The 16,436-nt window shown below is 40.5% G+C and overlaps 1 protein-coding gene across 1 annotated transcript in view; it reads left to right on the top strand.

Moving 5' to 3' along the window:
- The window catches only part of LOC130369339 (dynein axonemal heavy chain 3-like), a 919,716-nt gene that overhangs the window by 50,511 nt on the left and 852,769 nt on the right, over positions 1-16,436 (top strand). Inside the window, exon 4 of the mRNA XM_056574479.1 lies at positions 14,499-14,697. Within this exon, the coding sequence (XP_056430454.1) occupies positions 14,499-14,697 (199 nt within the window). The remainder of the gene's footprint in view (positions 1-14,498; positions 14,698-16,436) is intronic.

Genomic DNA, 16,436 nt, shown 5'->3' with positions numbered 1-16,436 from the left:
AACTTTACCCATTAAGCATCAATGAAGACAAATAAAGCTATGCTGGCTATCACATGGCCCTGTATATAATCCCCTAAGAAACCCTAAAAAGTTTTGAGGATGTTAAATGTTTTTTTCCAGGATTTTATTAAATAATTATAGTACTGGGACTGTAGAACAAAAAGGGGAACAAATACTTACCTACACCCGATCCCCCACAGGTCCTGCTGCGGCTCCTGTTTTCTCCACTTCAATTCATCTGCTGATGTTGCTTTCTGTCTGCTTTCAAAATGAGAGATTAGCCAATAGCTAGAGAGACACCAGTGGCTGAGCAGGCAGGTCCTGCTATGAGCTCTCATCTCACAATTAGAAGACAAGAGTAGTGGAGGACCAGAAGTGGAGGAAATGGTAGCTGCAGTCGAGTGTTGTTGTTTTTCTTTCTTTTTTTTTCTTTTTACAGCCCCAGCACTATAACTATATTTTTTTAAAACCAGAATATCACTTTATACTTACTGGTCTATAAATACCTGGTAAAACCTAGATTTCTCTTGACAATGGGTATCACATAGTATTGAGGACATCCTGGAAAATTACCATCAACTGGCAATGGCAATGTGGTCTGTAAGGCATATAAGGGTTCTGACAGTCCTGTTTAATATGCAAATGTAAACAGAGCACAAGAAAAACTCTGCTGAGGCTGTTTTTTTTATTGCCTTGTTTACAGGGGCATTGTTGGCACATATATAGGGGGCCATGCAGATATTTCATGGACCCTGGTGAACTACATACTGTATACAATATTACTGCACACACCCACATGTGGTGGTAAGCCATGGGGGTGCGATGAGGTGTATGGGGCAGATGTTATTGAACGTTAAATGTTCGTGATGCCGGGGCGGGTTTTCCTAAGTAACCACCCGAAGGTAGCTTTGCTATCCCTATGTTAAGCAGGGTAATAATAGTCCAAGATCAGGTTAGGGTTAACAGTAGCTTTACTGAGGTGACAGATGGCAGATGATAACAGTCTTTACAGCCAGACCAGGATCCCAGAGAGGTGGCCAGTAACACAGAGGGGACCTTGCAGCTTGCTGGGTCTTGCAGTGACTTGAAAGACTTTAGGACAGCCACGCTGAGTACAATAGACTTGATTTGGCTGAGGATATTGACAGCAGACAGAGATGACTTGACTTACTGACATGTGGCTGTGGGTAAGGCTTGAGGCCTCCTGGTGTGCTGGACACTTGCTCTGAGACATCTGGACTGAACTTGACCTCAGCAGAGAAGGAATCACAAGAGGACAAGAGAGAGATTGTAATGGCTCCCCCTCTTATAAAGGGGGGCTGAGCAAGGAGCCCATAGGTCAAGCTGCAGGTCACCTGGTTAGCTGGTGCTCTCTGGGTAACAAAACATGTCACTTTAACATGTGAACACATTATCATGTGACTAACTCAATGGTCCTCATAATACATAATACATATAACACTATGGGGGAGACACTGCAGGAGAGCCCCTAGGGCACAGAGGGACTCAACCTGACAGGGCCTGAGTAATGTACAGGACTATATCCCATACTGGGACATTTCACACAATTAACACCAAAGAATCTGGTGTTAATTGTGGTGAAAGGATGAAGTAAAAAGGCTATTTTAGCTCTAAACATTTCTGGCATGTCCAACAAATGTGCCATAAATTAGAGATGCAGAACATATCTCTCATACCTGCAAGTCCCAGAGGAGATATCACATGTTTGTGGCATCTGTGTATTTAACATAAATGTCTAAAAATAGAAATACCCATTAAATTCATTGACACAAAAGCAGTTAGGAGAAAAAGCACCACCTTTAATGTTGGGGAGTGATGTGCAGTCACACATGTTGCAAATCCCTAAGGCATTGCCTATATGTTAGTATTGTAATTTTTACCTTAGATGTCATTTTTTTTATAATTACTAGGGAGGATATTCTAAAACCTACATACCTTTCTAGTGATTCCTGGTCACATTTGAAAGGGCGGTGTTAAGTGCAATCTGTAATATGACACATACAGTATACTTGATACAGTATACCCGAATATACTGCTGACTGTAGTTTTCCACAGAACTAGAATTTAACCTATTCATAACTCATAAGTTTAGCTCCTCCATGTACAATCTCAAGTACATATCCGCAAAGAACCTGTCTGTGTAGACACTACTGAAATTTCTGCCTATAGGGATTTAATAGATACATCATTCTTGTTCCATGTATGACCCTTCTTATGACTTCAAATCAGCATTATAGAATGATGTCAAAAATGTTCTTTAGATATTCTGGTCCCTCTTGACATGGCATTATGACACTGTTAATGTTGATTTGACAGGCATTCATAGTGTAAATCTCTAGTCCTACTGCATCCCAGCAATATTCTGCTTTATTGATCTGTATTGTCATTACAGACCATTGGGGCACTCTGAACACAAAGTATGGTTTGTGGAACCAGCTTGAGATGACACATGCATTGTGACATTCTGTTTTAGGATCATTCTGTCTCTAAAGTTTAAATCATACATTAACTTATTGTTAGTTGTACAACCAACAACTGTTAAGGACCAAGAAACCACCAAATAAACCAAAAATGGGTTTTGACCCTTAACCCTTTAAGGATCAAGCTCATATTGGTCTTAAGGACCAGACCAATTTTATTTTAGCATTTTAGTTTTTTCCTCCTCGCCTTCTAAAAATCATAACTCATTTCCATTCACAGACCCATATGATGGCTTGATTTTTGCGTCAACTATTTTATTTTGTAATGACATCACTTATTTTACCATAAAAGGTATGACGCAACCAAAAAATATTATTTATGTGAAGAAATGGAAAAGAACCACAATTTAGTAAATTGTGGAAAGTTTTGTTTTCATGCTGTACACTTTACGGTAAAAATGACATGTTTTCTTTATTCTGTGGGTCAACACAATTAAAATGATACTCATATTTAGATACTTGTCTATTATTGTACTGCTTTTAACCCCTTGGGGACGGAGTGTTTTTCCGTTTTTGCACTTTCGTTTTTTCCTCCTTACCTTTAAAAAATCATAACCCTTTCAATTTTGCAACTAAAAGTCCATATGATGGCTTATTGTTTGCGCCACCAATTCTACTTTGTAATCACATCAGTCATTTTACCCAAAAATCTACGGCGCAATGGAAAAAAAATAATTGTGTGACAAAATTGAAGAAAAAATTGCCATTTTGTAAATTTTCCGGGCTTCTGCTTCTACGCAGTAAATTTTTCGGTAAAAATGACACCTTTTCTTTATTCTATAGGTCCTACTTATATAGGTTTGATTTTGTCGTACTTCTGGAAAAAATCATAATTACATGCTGGAAAATGTATATGTTTAAAATTGTCATCTTCCTATAACTTATTTATTTTTCTGCCTATGGGGCGGTATGAGGGCTCATTTTCAGCGTCTTGATCTTAAGTTTTTAGCGGTACAATTTTTGTATTGATTGGACTTTTTTTAATCTCTTTTTCTTCATTTTTTCATGATATAAAAGGTGACCCAAAATAATCTTTTTTGGACCTTGGAATTTTTTTTTGCGTGTACTCCATTGACCATGTAGTTTAATTAACAACATTTTTATAATTTGGACATCTCCGCACGCGGCGATGCGTATGTTTATTTTTATTTATACAGGTTTTTTTATGCGAAAAGGGAGGATTCAAACTTTTATTAGGGAAGGGGTTAATTTATCTTTATAAACTTTTAAACTTTTTTTTTTTTTTTGCAATTTTATAGCTCCCAATGTTTTTTACATCGATCTTTGTTATCCCATAGGATAACATAGAACAATGATACTGCCGCTTGACTGCTCATGCCTGGATCTCAGGCACTGAGCAGTCATTCGCCAATTGGACACTGGGGGGCAGGTAGGGGGACCCTTCTCGTGTCCTACAGCTGTTCGGGATGCCCCCTGAGCTAACCGGCAGCAGTTTAGTTTCACTTTAGACGCGGTGATCAAATTTAACACCGCGTCTAAAGGGTTAATAGTGCACGTCACCACAATCAGTGCCGCGCTTTATTAGCCACTGGTCTCGGCCGTTGTTAGAGGCCGGGCCTGAGTCGCATGGCCCCTTGTTATAGAAAGGGAGTGGACAAAAGGCGTACAGGAACGTCCTTCGTCCCCAACAGGTTAAAAAAAAGTTTAATTTTTTTTTTTATAGTTTTTAACCCCTTAACGACATTGGATGTTACATGCTTTTTTTATAATTGTACTGCTTTAAAAAAATCTCAAACTATTTTAACATAATTAGTACAAGGCGGTATGAGGGCAAATTTTTTGCGCCATGATCTGTAGTTTTTATTGGTACCACCTTTGACTATATTTTAATCACTTTTTATTGTTATTTTTTGGGTTAAAATGTGACAAAAAACAGCAATTTTGGCCTTATTTTTTTATTACGTTTACGCTGTTCACCATACAGGATAATTAACATTATATCTTGATAGTTCGGACATTTACAGACAAGCAATACCAAATATGTTTTTGTTTGTTAATATTAATTATTTTTGTAAAGCTTTTTGGGGTAAAATGTCAAAAAAGGGACAGTTAACATTTTTATTGGGAGAGGGAGATTTTTTCAAAATTTTTACACTTTAAAAATGTTTTATTTTTATTTATTTTTGCTCTTTTTATGTCCCCTATGGGACATTGATTGCTAATATTGTTCAGTGCTATGCATAGGGCATAGCACTGATAAGTGTTATTGGCGATCTTCTGCTCTGGTCTGCTCGATCTCAGACCAGAGCAGAAGAACATAGACAAAGCAAATGTGTTGTACAGCTCACCTCCAATGTTCCCGTGCACGGGTCCGCACTTGGCTCGGTGCTGATAGGATCGTGGAAGAAGCAAAAGATGATCCAGCACTGGGTAAAAAGTTGCAGCTTTATTTTAATCCGAATCCAACATACAGACTTGACACGATAAGACCGACACCCTCCCTCATCATACGCGTTTCAAGCGCATGCGCGCTCTTCCTCAGTGACCTCAGGGAGGGTGTCGGTATGACGAGGGAGAATGTCGGTCTTATCGTTTCAAGTCTGTATGTTGGATTCGGATTAAAATAGAGCTGCAACTTTTTACCCATTGCTGGATCATCTTCCAGAGCAGAAGAATCCTTGAGACGGCTGGAGGTAGTTGAGTGGACCTCCGGCCACCGATCCCCAGTGCAGCGATCCGATTATCCATTTTAAGTGCCGGACTGCTGCAGATGCCATGATCACTGATGTGCGCCATTACCGGTGGGTTCCTGGCTGCTGATAGCAGCCAGGACCTGCCGTGCCTGATGCGAGCACTGGTCCGCTGCTCGTGGTCATGTACATGAGGTAAATGTACATCATGGTATACTAAGTACCACCGCACCATGACGTACATTTACGTCCAATGTTGTTAAGGGGTTAAAAACAAACATGTGATGACTGTCCATGTTTTTGTGTGACTAATTGAGGTCAAATATGATCTGCAATAATGATAACATTTACTTAACAAAATAAATATATAAATAAATTAATTAATAAATATTACAATTTCAAATTCTACTTTCTATAGGAGTGTAAACCTTCTACTACAACTTCCATTATTCTAGGAACATCCTGTATGTGAAATATTGATAATAAATCCTTCCCTAAAAAAGTATTTTATGTAAGATCTGGATGTGGTACTTGAGAATAGTTACCCTAGGCTTTCATTGTTGAACTATTTTTTAGCGTCTAAAGATCAGTGCCCTTTCAGCATTCATAGAAAGCCATACAACAGGAATTTGTACAATGAAGGTTCACAGAAGGTTAAGAGAAGAATATATGAGCTGCTGCAATGGTGTTTATATCGAATAGCAACAGCAAAGCCAGCGAAATTGCTCTCCTTTTCAATGAATAAGAAAGAAGATTGAGGATTGAAAATCCATTTAATTTGTTAGCACAAAAGTTAAGCTTGCCTCCAGACAGTTATAACTTTTTTTAGCACACCCTTTTAACTTTCCTTTGATAGCAACAATTCAGTCAAGCTGGCCATTTATTTTAGCTATCCTTAAAATATATAGCTATAGTACAATTTTACACTTTCTCCTTGACTTGTGGCATTATTATTACACTCTTGCCCGGTGAGGTTCACACGCACATCACCGTGAGAGTGCTTGTTTATTTTTCACAAGATAAATGCCAGATGTACGTGCTTTACGGCACATTGAGATGGCTTTAATGCAATCTAGGGATTTTATTGTCAACACTTTGTAGCTTGGCTTCTATTAAACAGATTTAGTGAATGGTATTTCAGCCCCTGTCGTGATGTCATATGATGTGTTGTTTGTTGTCACTGACTGAGTACAACACCATTAATGGGAGTTTTTCCATGTTGGTTATGGCTATAATACTGTTCTAGAATAAGATTTTAATTTTCTTGTAAAACAGTATAACATGTTGAAATGATGATGGAATGGTGCTGGGTAAGATAGTCAACTATTTTTTTATGCTTTTCCTCACACCTTTCATGCTATGCAATGCAATATAAATTACTTATTAAAAATGTTATGTATGCATCTTTATTTTAGTCCTTATGTTACACTTTTTTGCCAGTATTGTCAAAAATGTCTTAGCAGTTTAATGGGTTATCTCATCTAGAAAATCCATTCTCTTGAAGGGGTACTCCGGTACTTAAGCATCTTATCCCCTATCCAAAGGATAGGGGATAAGATGCCTGACCGCGGGAGTCCCGCAGCTGGGGACACCCGTGATCATGCATGCGGCACCCCGTTTGTAATCAGTCCCCGGAGCGTATTCGCTCAGGGAATGATAACGGTCGACCACAGGGCCGGCGGCGTGTGATGTCACGCCCCCGCCCCCCGTGTGAGGTCACGCTCCGCCCCTCAATGCAAGCCTACGTCACACGCCGACGGCCCTACGGTCGACCGTAATCAGTCCCGGAGCGAACACGCTCCTGGGACTGATTACAAACGGGGTGCCGCGTGCTTGATCACGGGCGTCCCCAGCTGCGGGACTCCCGCGGTCAGGCATCTTATCCCCTATCCTTTGGATAGGGGATAAGATGTGTAAGCACCGGAGTACCCCTTTAAAGGAAATCTGTCACCAGTGTCACCTGCACCGACAGGTAGTGCAGGTGACACTGGTGACAGCGGAACTTACCTTGTCCCAATTACGTGCAGTCGTTCTCCGGTATCTTCAGCTCCGGGCCTGGCTTGGAACATGGGTGGAGCTTAGTGGAGTCCCTGCTGCTATTCTCTAGCAGGGGGACCCAGCAAAGAACAGCAGTGGTGACGTCACTAAACTCTGCCCATGCTCCAAGCCAGGCCCGGAGCTGAAGATACTGGTGAAGATTACCGAAGAACGACTGCATGGAACGGGACAAGGTGAGTACTGTTGTTATCCGTTTCACCTGCACTACCTGTCGGTACTTTAAATTGTCTCAGGGTTTGACTCTTCAAAGTTTGTTCATCTAAACAGTAAAACTATATAGCTCACTGCTATAATCTCTGTGGTATACATTGCTCATGTAACATGTCTTGGTAACCAAGAAATCAAAAATAGATGTATAATAACCAAAAAGACTGTTTATGTTGAATCACATTAACAATCGGAGTGCTATGGTTTAATTCATCGGACTTGTTTCAGTACCACAATCACTATATTACCTTATGTATGGAAAAGCTGTATGACAAGCAATTTGGCCACTATCATTATACAACTATGCACTCTCTCTTGGATCACTAGGAAACATTTACTTTTAGTCAGACTTTGAATGATTAAATCTCTTGGTTTGTCAAGATTGCCATTCACTGCTTGTATGCTTGTAGTTATATGTTCTTAAAGGGAATGTGAAGGGAATAAAGAATAGTTGGTGATTTATTTCCCATTTATATTTTACAATAATTCTGACCACTAAGCCTCAAACTTAGCTGAGAATTCCTCTTCTGTACAAATCATTTCCTAGTAATGCTTTTCTTCTCAATGCAGATAAGGAGTACCGTGAACACCAGTAGAGAGATAACAATGGATCAGCCACCATTCATCAGCATACCCCCTTCATTTAGAATGACCTCTGAAAGGGTCACAAAAATGCCCAGATATGTCTCCAATTCATCTGAAGGGGACAGCTTCTGTCTATTGTGGTCTATGGTACATGAGTCCTGCTGTAAAGCATAAATGATGTTAAACAGCTCAGGCAAGCTGGTAGTGACCATAATAATATTTAAAAAAAAATAAACAAAAAGTTGAAATCAGAAAAGAGAAACAGATTAGAAAAAAAGTATGTTTCCGTATCTGTCTCTATTTAGGAAGAATAAAACATCTAGGTGATACATTCCATTGGACTCAGTCCATACAGCCTTTTACTATAATAGACATGCAGATTAAACAAAATCCAAGGGACAAACTATTTAAAAAAAAAAAAATGAATAAAAACATGAATGTCTCTATAAAAGTTATAAGAGGCAATGTTTTGACCTTACATAGCATTTCCCAAGGTCATCGCTGAAAAGGGACTTAAAAGGCTGAAATGTCACAACCTGTAATTTCTATAGTAACATAAACAAATGCAATGCTGTATCTTTGGTGCCTTGGACTTAGTTTACTCTCAAACTCTTTCTTTGTAGCAGATGTTTCAGGAACATGTTCTGTTTCAGGAGTAATATTTTAGTAATCACTGTAACCATGTTAAATAGCATATGCTACTTTGAATGAGTGATTTATTTATTTTTGAACAGATATCAATAACTATACTTGACTAGTTATTTATTCTTATATTTCCAATGGCCATTCGTTGACTGACTGAATATGCAGGATCTAGAATGGATGGAGGGTGTAAGATATTTTTTTTTTGATATAGTGATATACAGGTTTAAACTTTTTATACAGAGTTTACAATTTTATACAGAGTTTATTTCTTTCATAAGTTGCAAGTAATTATTCATAATGAGCATCAGGCTCCTTTGATATAGAATTTTCAGAGATAACACAGACTCCTTTTCATTTTAATAGTGACTATAAAAATTAAACACCTCATTAATCAACCAGATTCCTATTAAATATCACAGAATACCAGCACAATAAACAGATATCTGAGCAAAATCAGATTTGGATAAAGTTCTTTGATTTAATATCTTTGTAACATAACTTTCAGGCTTAACTCCAAGTACACACGTAATTAACAAAGCAAATATCATTTGGCTAAAGAAAAACTTTGCTTTCTCTGCCGTTCAATGTTAAAAAAATCAAACGACACATTTCTGCTTGTCCTTTCAACTCTAGTCTTATTTCTTTGTGGATATTTAGAGCCTGTATATATGTGTAGACATGGCTGCTTGAGTGCAGTAGCCTCTCTATTAGGCTATGTTCACACACTCTTTTTAAGCCTCATTTTGAGCCCGACCTACAGCCAAAAACTGCTGAAAAAGCTTTGTGTGAATACAAAAACAACTAATAAGACTCAAAGCAGCACATGAACAGAGGCTTACAAAGAAAAGGCATTCTAGAAGTGCATTAAAGGGGTACTCCGGTGAAAAAAATGTGTTTCAAATCAACTGGAGCCAGAAAGTTAAACAAATTTGTAAATGACTTCTATTAAAAAATATTAATCCTTCCAGTACCTATGAGCTGCTGTATGTTACAGAAGGAGTTGTATAGTTCTTTTCTATCTGACCACGGTGCTCTCTGCTGACACCTCTGTCCATGTCACAAACTGTCCAGAGTAGGAGAGGTTTGCTATGGGGATTTTCTCCTACTCTGGACAATTCTTGACATGGACAGAGGTGTCAGCAGAGAGCACTGTGGTCAGACAGAAAAGAACAACTCAACTTTATCTGGAGCATATAGCAGCTGAAAATTTCTGAAATGATTAAGATTTTTTAATAGAAGTAATTTACAAATCTGTTTAACTTTCTGTCACCAGTCACTGGAGTACCCCTTTAATAGTTTAACATAAAATGTTATTGCTGTTGTTGTTTAACCTTGGTTGTTTAATAACATTTTCAGTTATAATATAAAGTAGTTAAAAGGGTTGCATACAAATTAAAACAGTGCCAGTACCAGAGTTATGATACAGCTCTTTTTCCTCATTTAACATACTTCTTTATTAAAGGCAGGGGGTGTTCAAACTTACATCACTTGTCTACTATCCACAGGATAGAGGATAAATGTCAGATCAAGGGGACCTGACTACTCAGACCCCCCATATTTTCAAGAATGTGGACCAAAGCCACATCTCGAAATAGAGTGGCATGCATGCCATTGCTCTTTTCATTCTCTATGGATCTGCCAGACCTAGCTCAGTACAGCAGTTTGCTATTTTTACCAGATATGTAAACAAGTAATGCGGTGGTGGTGAGTATACATAATTCCCAGCTTAATTTTAAGGTGAGACTTGGGTCCTTGTTTTTGCAATCGTAGGGTTCCAAGAGGTTAGATCAGATACATCTGTATTGTAAGTTGGAATACCTCTTTAATTAACACCTTCCTCTACAGCCTGGGTTCTCAACCTGAGGTATGCGTACCCCTAGGGGTACATGAAAGCGCTATCAAATACCGGTCATGCGTTGGCCAGTATTTGACAGCACATAGCGGAGAACAGCCGCGGCAGCTCATTGTACAGTAGCCGTGGCCCGAGCTGCGGCCGCGGCTACTGTGAGTGAGCTGCGTGGTTGCCGGGGAGACGTGTGACCTCCCCTGACGTTGTGCGGACTTGCCGCACAGTGCAGGAGGACGTCCGACGTCAGTGCGGCCCCGCCGAATGTGGCGCGCGGCATCTGAGGACAGGCCACAGGGGACCACAGGATGGCAGGTAAAGGATAAAAAAAAGGTTAAAAACAACTGTATGGCGCAGAGGGGGACTGTATGGCACGGAGGGGGACTGTATGGGACAGAGGGGGGATGTATGGGACGGAGCACAAGGCATTAAGATGGAGGGGGAGAGGGATAATGGCGGAGGGGGGATGGGGAGTAATAAAGCACAAGGCATTAAAATGTAATGCCTTGTGCTTTATTTCTCCCCATCCCCCCTCCGCCATTATCCCTCTCCCCTTCCATCTTAATCCCCTTGCACCATTCCCCCTTCCTATGATCCCCTTTTGCCATATTGGATAATAATGGCACAAGGGGATTAATATTGAGGGAGGGATAATCAACACCCCCCCTCCATATTAATTCCCTTGTGCCATTATTATCCGATAGGGCAAAAGGGGATCAGAGGAGGGGGGAATAATAGCGCAAGGGGATAAAGATGGAGGGGGAATAATGGCGCAAGGGGATAAAGATGGAGGGGGAATAATGGCAAAAGGGGATAAGAGGGAGGGGGGAATAATGACACAAGGGGTTAAGATGGAGGGAGGGATAATCAACACCCCCCCTCCATATTAATCCCCTTGTGCCATTATCATCCAATATGGCAAAAGGGGATCAGAGGAGGGGGGAATAATGGCGCAAGGGGATAAAGATGGAGGGTGAATAATGGCGCAAGGGGATAAAGATGGAGGGGCAATAATTGCAAAAGGGGATCAATATGGAGGGGGGGGGTTGATTATCCCTGTGGAGGGGGGGGGGGGGTTGATTATCCCTGTGCTATTATTCCCTCTCCATCTTAATCCCCTTGTGTTATTATTCCCCCTCCATCTTTATCCCCTTGTGTTATAATTACTCCTCCATATTAATCCCCTTGTGTTATTATTCCTCCTCCATCTTTATCCCCTTGTCCCATTATTTCTCCTCCATCTTAATCCCCTTGTGCCATTATTATCCATTATGGCAAAAGGGGATCAGGGAGAGGAGAGAATAATAGCATAAGGGGATTAATATGGAGGGGGGGAAATTAATGGTTCAAGGAGATTAAGATGGAGGGGGGAATAATGGTACAAGGGGATAAAGATGGAGGGGGGATAATTGCACAAGGGGATAAAGATGGGGGAGGAATAATAACACAAGGGGATAAAGATGGAGGAGGAATAATAACACAAGGGGATAGATTTGGAGGAGGAATAATAACACAAGGGGATAAAGATGGAGGAGGAATAATAACACAAGGGGATAAAGATGGAGGAGGAATAATAACACCAGCGGATAAAGATGGAGGGGGAATAATAACACAATGGGATAAAGATGGAAGGGGAATAATAGCACAATGGGATAAAGATGGAGGGGGAATAATGGCACAAGGGGATAAAGATGGAAGGGGAATAGTAGCACAAAGGGATTGAGATGGAGGGGGGATGCATTAGTATAAAGGTAAGAACACTCCTTTTGTCCACGGGTACCCCTCGGCGCAAGTTCCGCGCGAGGGGGTACCCGCGAACATACTTTCAGCCTTTGGGGGTACAGTCAACAAAAAGGTTTAGAACCACTGCTCTACAGGGTTAAAGCCACCTTGTTGGCTGGATTAAGAAATAGGCATTACCCATAAGGGTATAAAAACAAGAATGATTTTCCTTGTTTGGACAAGTATTAAATAATCTTTTTAAACAAAATTGTTTGTTTATGTAAAAAGCTGGCCAGACAGTACAGTACATAACAGATGGGGGATTTGACCGCTTTTCCCATGGTAGTGTATAAATATTACTGGAATAAAAAATATTCACCCTTTACCAAATTCATTCAGATTTTTTTTAGTTATTCATTGTTTGCAAAAGTACGTTTTTGACAATGTATCAAATACTAAAGAATTTTTGGGCAAACAAGATTTCTAGAATTCCACAGGAGATGATGACCAGTTTGCAAACTGCTGGTCGTGCTTAGGCAACCCCTCTAATTTCTATTTCAGTCTGTATTCTAGATATGAAGATGTGTCCATGCACACCTTATTGCAAATGCACATCTTAAAGGGGTACTCCACCCCTAGACATCTTATCCCCTATCCAAGGATAGGGGATAAGATGCCTGATTGCGAAGGTCCCGCTGCTGGGGACCTCCACGATCTCTCCTGCAGCCCCTAGTCACCTGCAGCACGGAGCCACTCCGTACCTGATGACTCACGATACAGGGGCCGGCGGTTCATGACCTAAAGGCCTCTCCCCTTGTGCTGCCATGCCCCGCCCCCTGAATGCAAGTCTATCAGAGGGGGCGTGCTGGTGGCCACACCCCCTCCTATAGACTTGCATTAAGGGGGTGGGGCTTAATGTCATGAGGGGGCAGGGCTGTGACATCATGAACCGCCGGCCCCTGTATCGTGAGTCATCAGGCACGGAGCCAACTTCGGCTCCGTGCTGCAGATGATTAGGAGCTCCAGGAGAGATAACAGGGGTCCCCAGTGGCGGGACCCCCGCGATCAGACATCTCATACCCTATCCTTGGATAGGGGATAAGATGTCTAGGGGAGGAATACCACTTTAAAAACTCAAAAGGCTTTATTCACACTGATATGCCCTTTCTTAACTAATCTCTAATTGGTTGGCTAAGAAACTGGTTTCTTTAACCAAATTAAAGCTAATGTAAGTATGGACACATCTGTAACAATCACTGTGTGTACACATATCAAAACAGAAATATGTCTCAAGACATAGTGTCATGAAATCATGTTCTTGTAAAATGCCGGTAGCCTTTACACCATACTTCTCAGGATATTTACAAATGAGGAGACTGTTTTTTTTCCCAGAACCCCCCCTCCCCCAGTCACTTGGCTCTGAAGGGAACTGCAGCCAGCTGGTGTTTTTTAATAAACTGGTTATTATGTCTGGATCAGTGGAGGTTCTACCACTGATTATTAAGTGATGGCATATTCTGGTGATATGGAAATAACCCTTTAAAGGAGTAGTATAGTGAAAACTATCTTTATCCTGTTGTTTCCGGGCTGCAAAAAACAAAACAAAAAAATGTATTCACCTTCTTTCTTTCACCCATTTCGCCACTACGCGATGTACTGCCTTGGCCGTTAATAGTCTGAGCGCAGTTTCATGTAAGGAGCCTGTGCTCCGCCTTCTCCATGCGGCTCGGTCTCCTTACATGACACTGCACTCAGCCTATCACCGGCCAAGGCTGGACATCGTTGTGGCCGGCGATACGCTGACTGCAGTGTGATGATCCGTGCACATGAAAGAAGGAAGAAGACTGAACCTGAGGACGAAGAGCTATAGCGGCACAATGGGGGTATGAAGGATGGTGAGTTAATGTTTGTTTTTTTGCAGCCTGGGCACAACAGGATGAACATAATTTTCACTATACTGCTCCTTTAACGTGTAAAAGTATAGAAAAACAGATGAGATTATGAGATGCTAGTCCCTATGCTTTTTTCTACACTATAAAACACAATGTAAAAATGTTGATAGAACAGGTTTCTGTATTTAGGTGTTTTAGGAAGCACAAGGTCAGTCATGCCTCTCAGACAAACTATCCAAACTGATAAATTTTCATTGTATATTCAAACAAAATTTGTTTAGCTTTTTAAAAATGAAAAGCTGGTGAATTAATTTCCAGGGGAGTTTATTGTTGATATGCCTTGTACATTTATATGATATAGTGTAAAATAATACAGATCATTTTCTTACAGCTCGAGATATTGTTTCCAGTTTGAAGAGCCAAAAGATTTCTAACATCACAGATTTCAGCTGGATTGCACAAATGAGATATTATTGGGAAGATGGAAATGTTGTGGTCAGAATGGTCACCACCAATGTCTCTTATGGATATGAATATTTGGGAAACTCAGGCAGACTTGTTCTGACACCGCTCACTGATCGATGTTTCAGGTAAAATCTGTTTACTTGTTTTGGTATTGCCATTCTTTTTTATTCTGAGTTCTCGAGTATTTTTTAAAATTTTTCTTATGAACTTGGGACCAAAACTGGAGTTCAATACATTTCTGCATCAGTGCCCAACATCTGCTTGCATTTTAGTTGGTCATAAGTAGTGTTGGGCGCGAATATTCGCATTTTGAATTTTTATCGCGAATATCGCAAATTTGTGAATTCGCGAATATATTCGCTATATATTCGAAATTGTGAATGTTCGCTTTTTACCACATATGTGCATATGTGAATATTCAGAGGCTGGATTTTCAAAACGCCTGCTAAAACCTAGTTTGGCGTTTTTTTCCCTGAAATCGTGGCGTTTTCATCCCATAGAAGTCTATGGGAGAGCAAAAACGCCAAGAAAAACCCCATGTTTGTTTTAAATTTTGCGTTTTTGCAGGTATTTTTTATTCTTTTTTGGACTTTAGCGATCCAAAAAAGATACCATTTTATTAAAATTTCGTAGGGTACCATAAAAAAAATTAATAAAAAAGATACAGTAGTGATGGAAAAAATTGTACCTAACAAAATGTATCTTTTTTTATTACGAAATGTTTATTAATTTTTAAACAGGGATCAATTTATGTGAGCGGGTAAAGCGCTAAAAATGTAGCCGACAATAATAAAAATGTAGTGTGTGTGTGTGTGTTTTTCGCTTTTTTTTTTTTTTTACATTTTTAGGTAGTACTACTACTTTCAGCATGGAACACACTGTTCCATGATGGGAGTAGTACTACCTGTACTAATAGACAGATCCCCTGTTGCGATCCTCTTGTATAATGTGTAGATGCGGGCGGCCTCTCTTCTCTGGTCCCCTGCACTGACGTATATATACACATATTCATATTTCCTGCAGAGAGCTGTGATTGGTCAGATGGTTCCAGCCAATCACAGCTCTCTGAGAAATCAGAATGTGTGTATATACGGCGTGCAGGGGACCATAGGAGAGCGCCGGCCGCTGCATCCATACATTATACTGGAGAATCACAGCGGGTGTCAGGAGTGATACCCGCAGTGATCTTTCCTTAACTACAAGTACTACTACTCCCAACATGGAGTACACTCTGCCCCATGCTAAGAGCTGCAGTACCTGCATTAATAGACAAATCGCAGCAGGTGTCAGAAGTTACACTCGCGGCGATCTGTCTATTAATGCAGGTACTACAGCTCCCAGCATGGAGCAGAGTGTGCTCCATGTTGGGAGTAGTAGTGCCTGCTAAAGGACACATCACAACGGGTGTCACTACTGACACCCGATGTGATCGTCCTGTCTATAGCAGAGATGCAGAGCGGCTGTATACATCTCTCGCATCCCTGCTCTGCACTGTACTCCGGGCCGGCCACTCATTCATTCATCTTTTCCTCAGAGCTGTGATTGGCTGCAACCATCCGGCCAATCACAGCTCTGGGCGGAAAATATGAACGGCCAGTGATGTGAATAGAGCAGAGATGGGAGCGCTGTATAGAGCCACATCACTGCTATATAATGGACGATCGCATCGAGTGTCAGACTGACACCCGGGGCGATATGTCTATAGTACAGGTACTACTACTCTCATCATGGAACAGTCTTGTTCCATGCTGGGAGTAGTAGTACTACATAAAAAATTTGAGAAAAAAAAAGTTAAACACACACACACTTTATAAAAAAAAAAATATTAAAATGCAGAATTATAAAACTACATCCCTTCCCCTTA

Source organism: Hyla sarda, chromosome 4 (assembly GCF_029499605.1).
Source record: "Hyla sarda isolate aHylSar1 chromosome 4, aHylSar1.hap1, whole genome shotgun sequence".
NCBI classification, from domain to species: domain Eukaryota; kingdom Metazoa; phylum Chordata; class Amphibia; order Anura; family Hylidae; genus Hyla; species Hyla sarda.
This window is presented reverse-complemented; position numbering and strand designations above follow the sequence as displayed.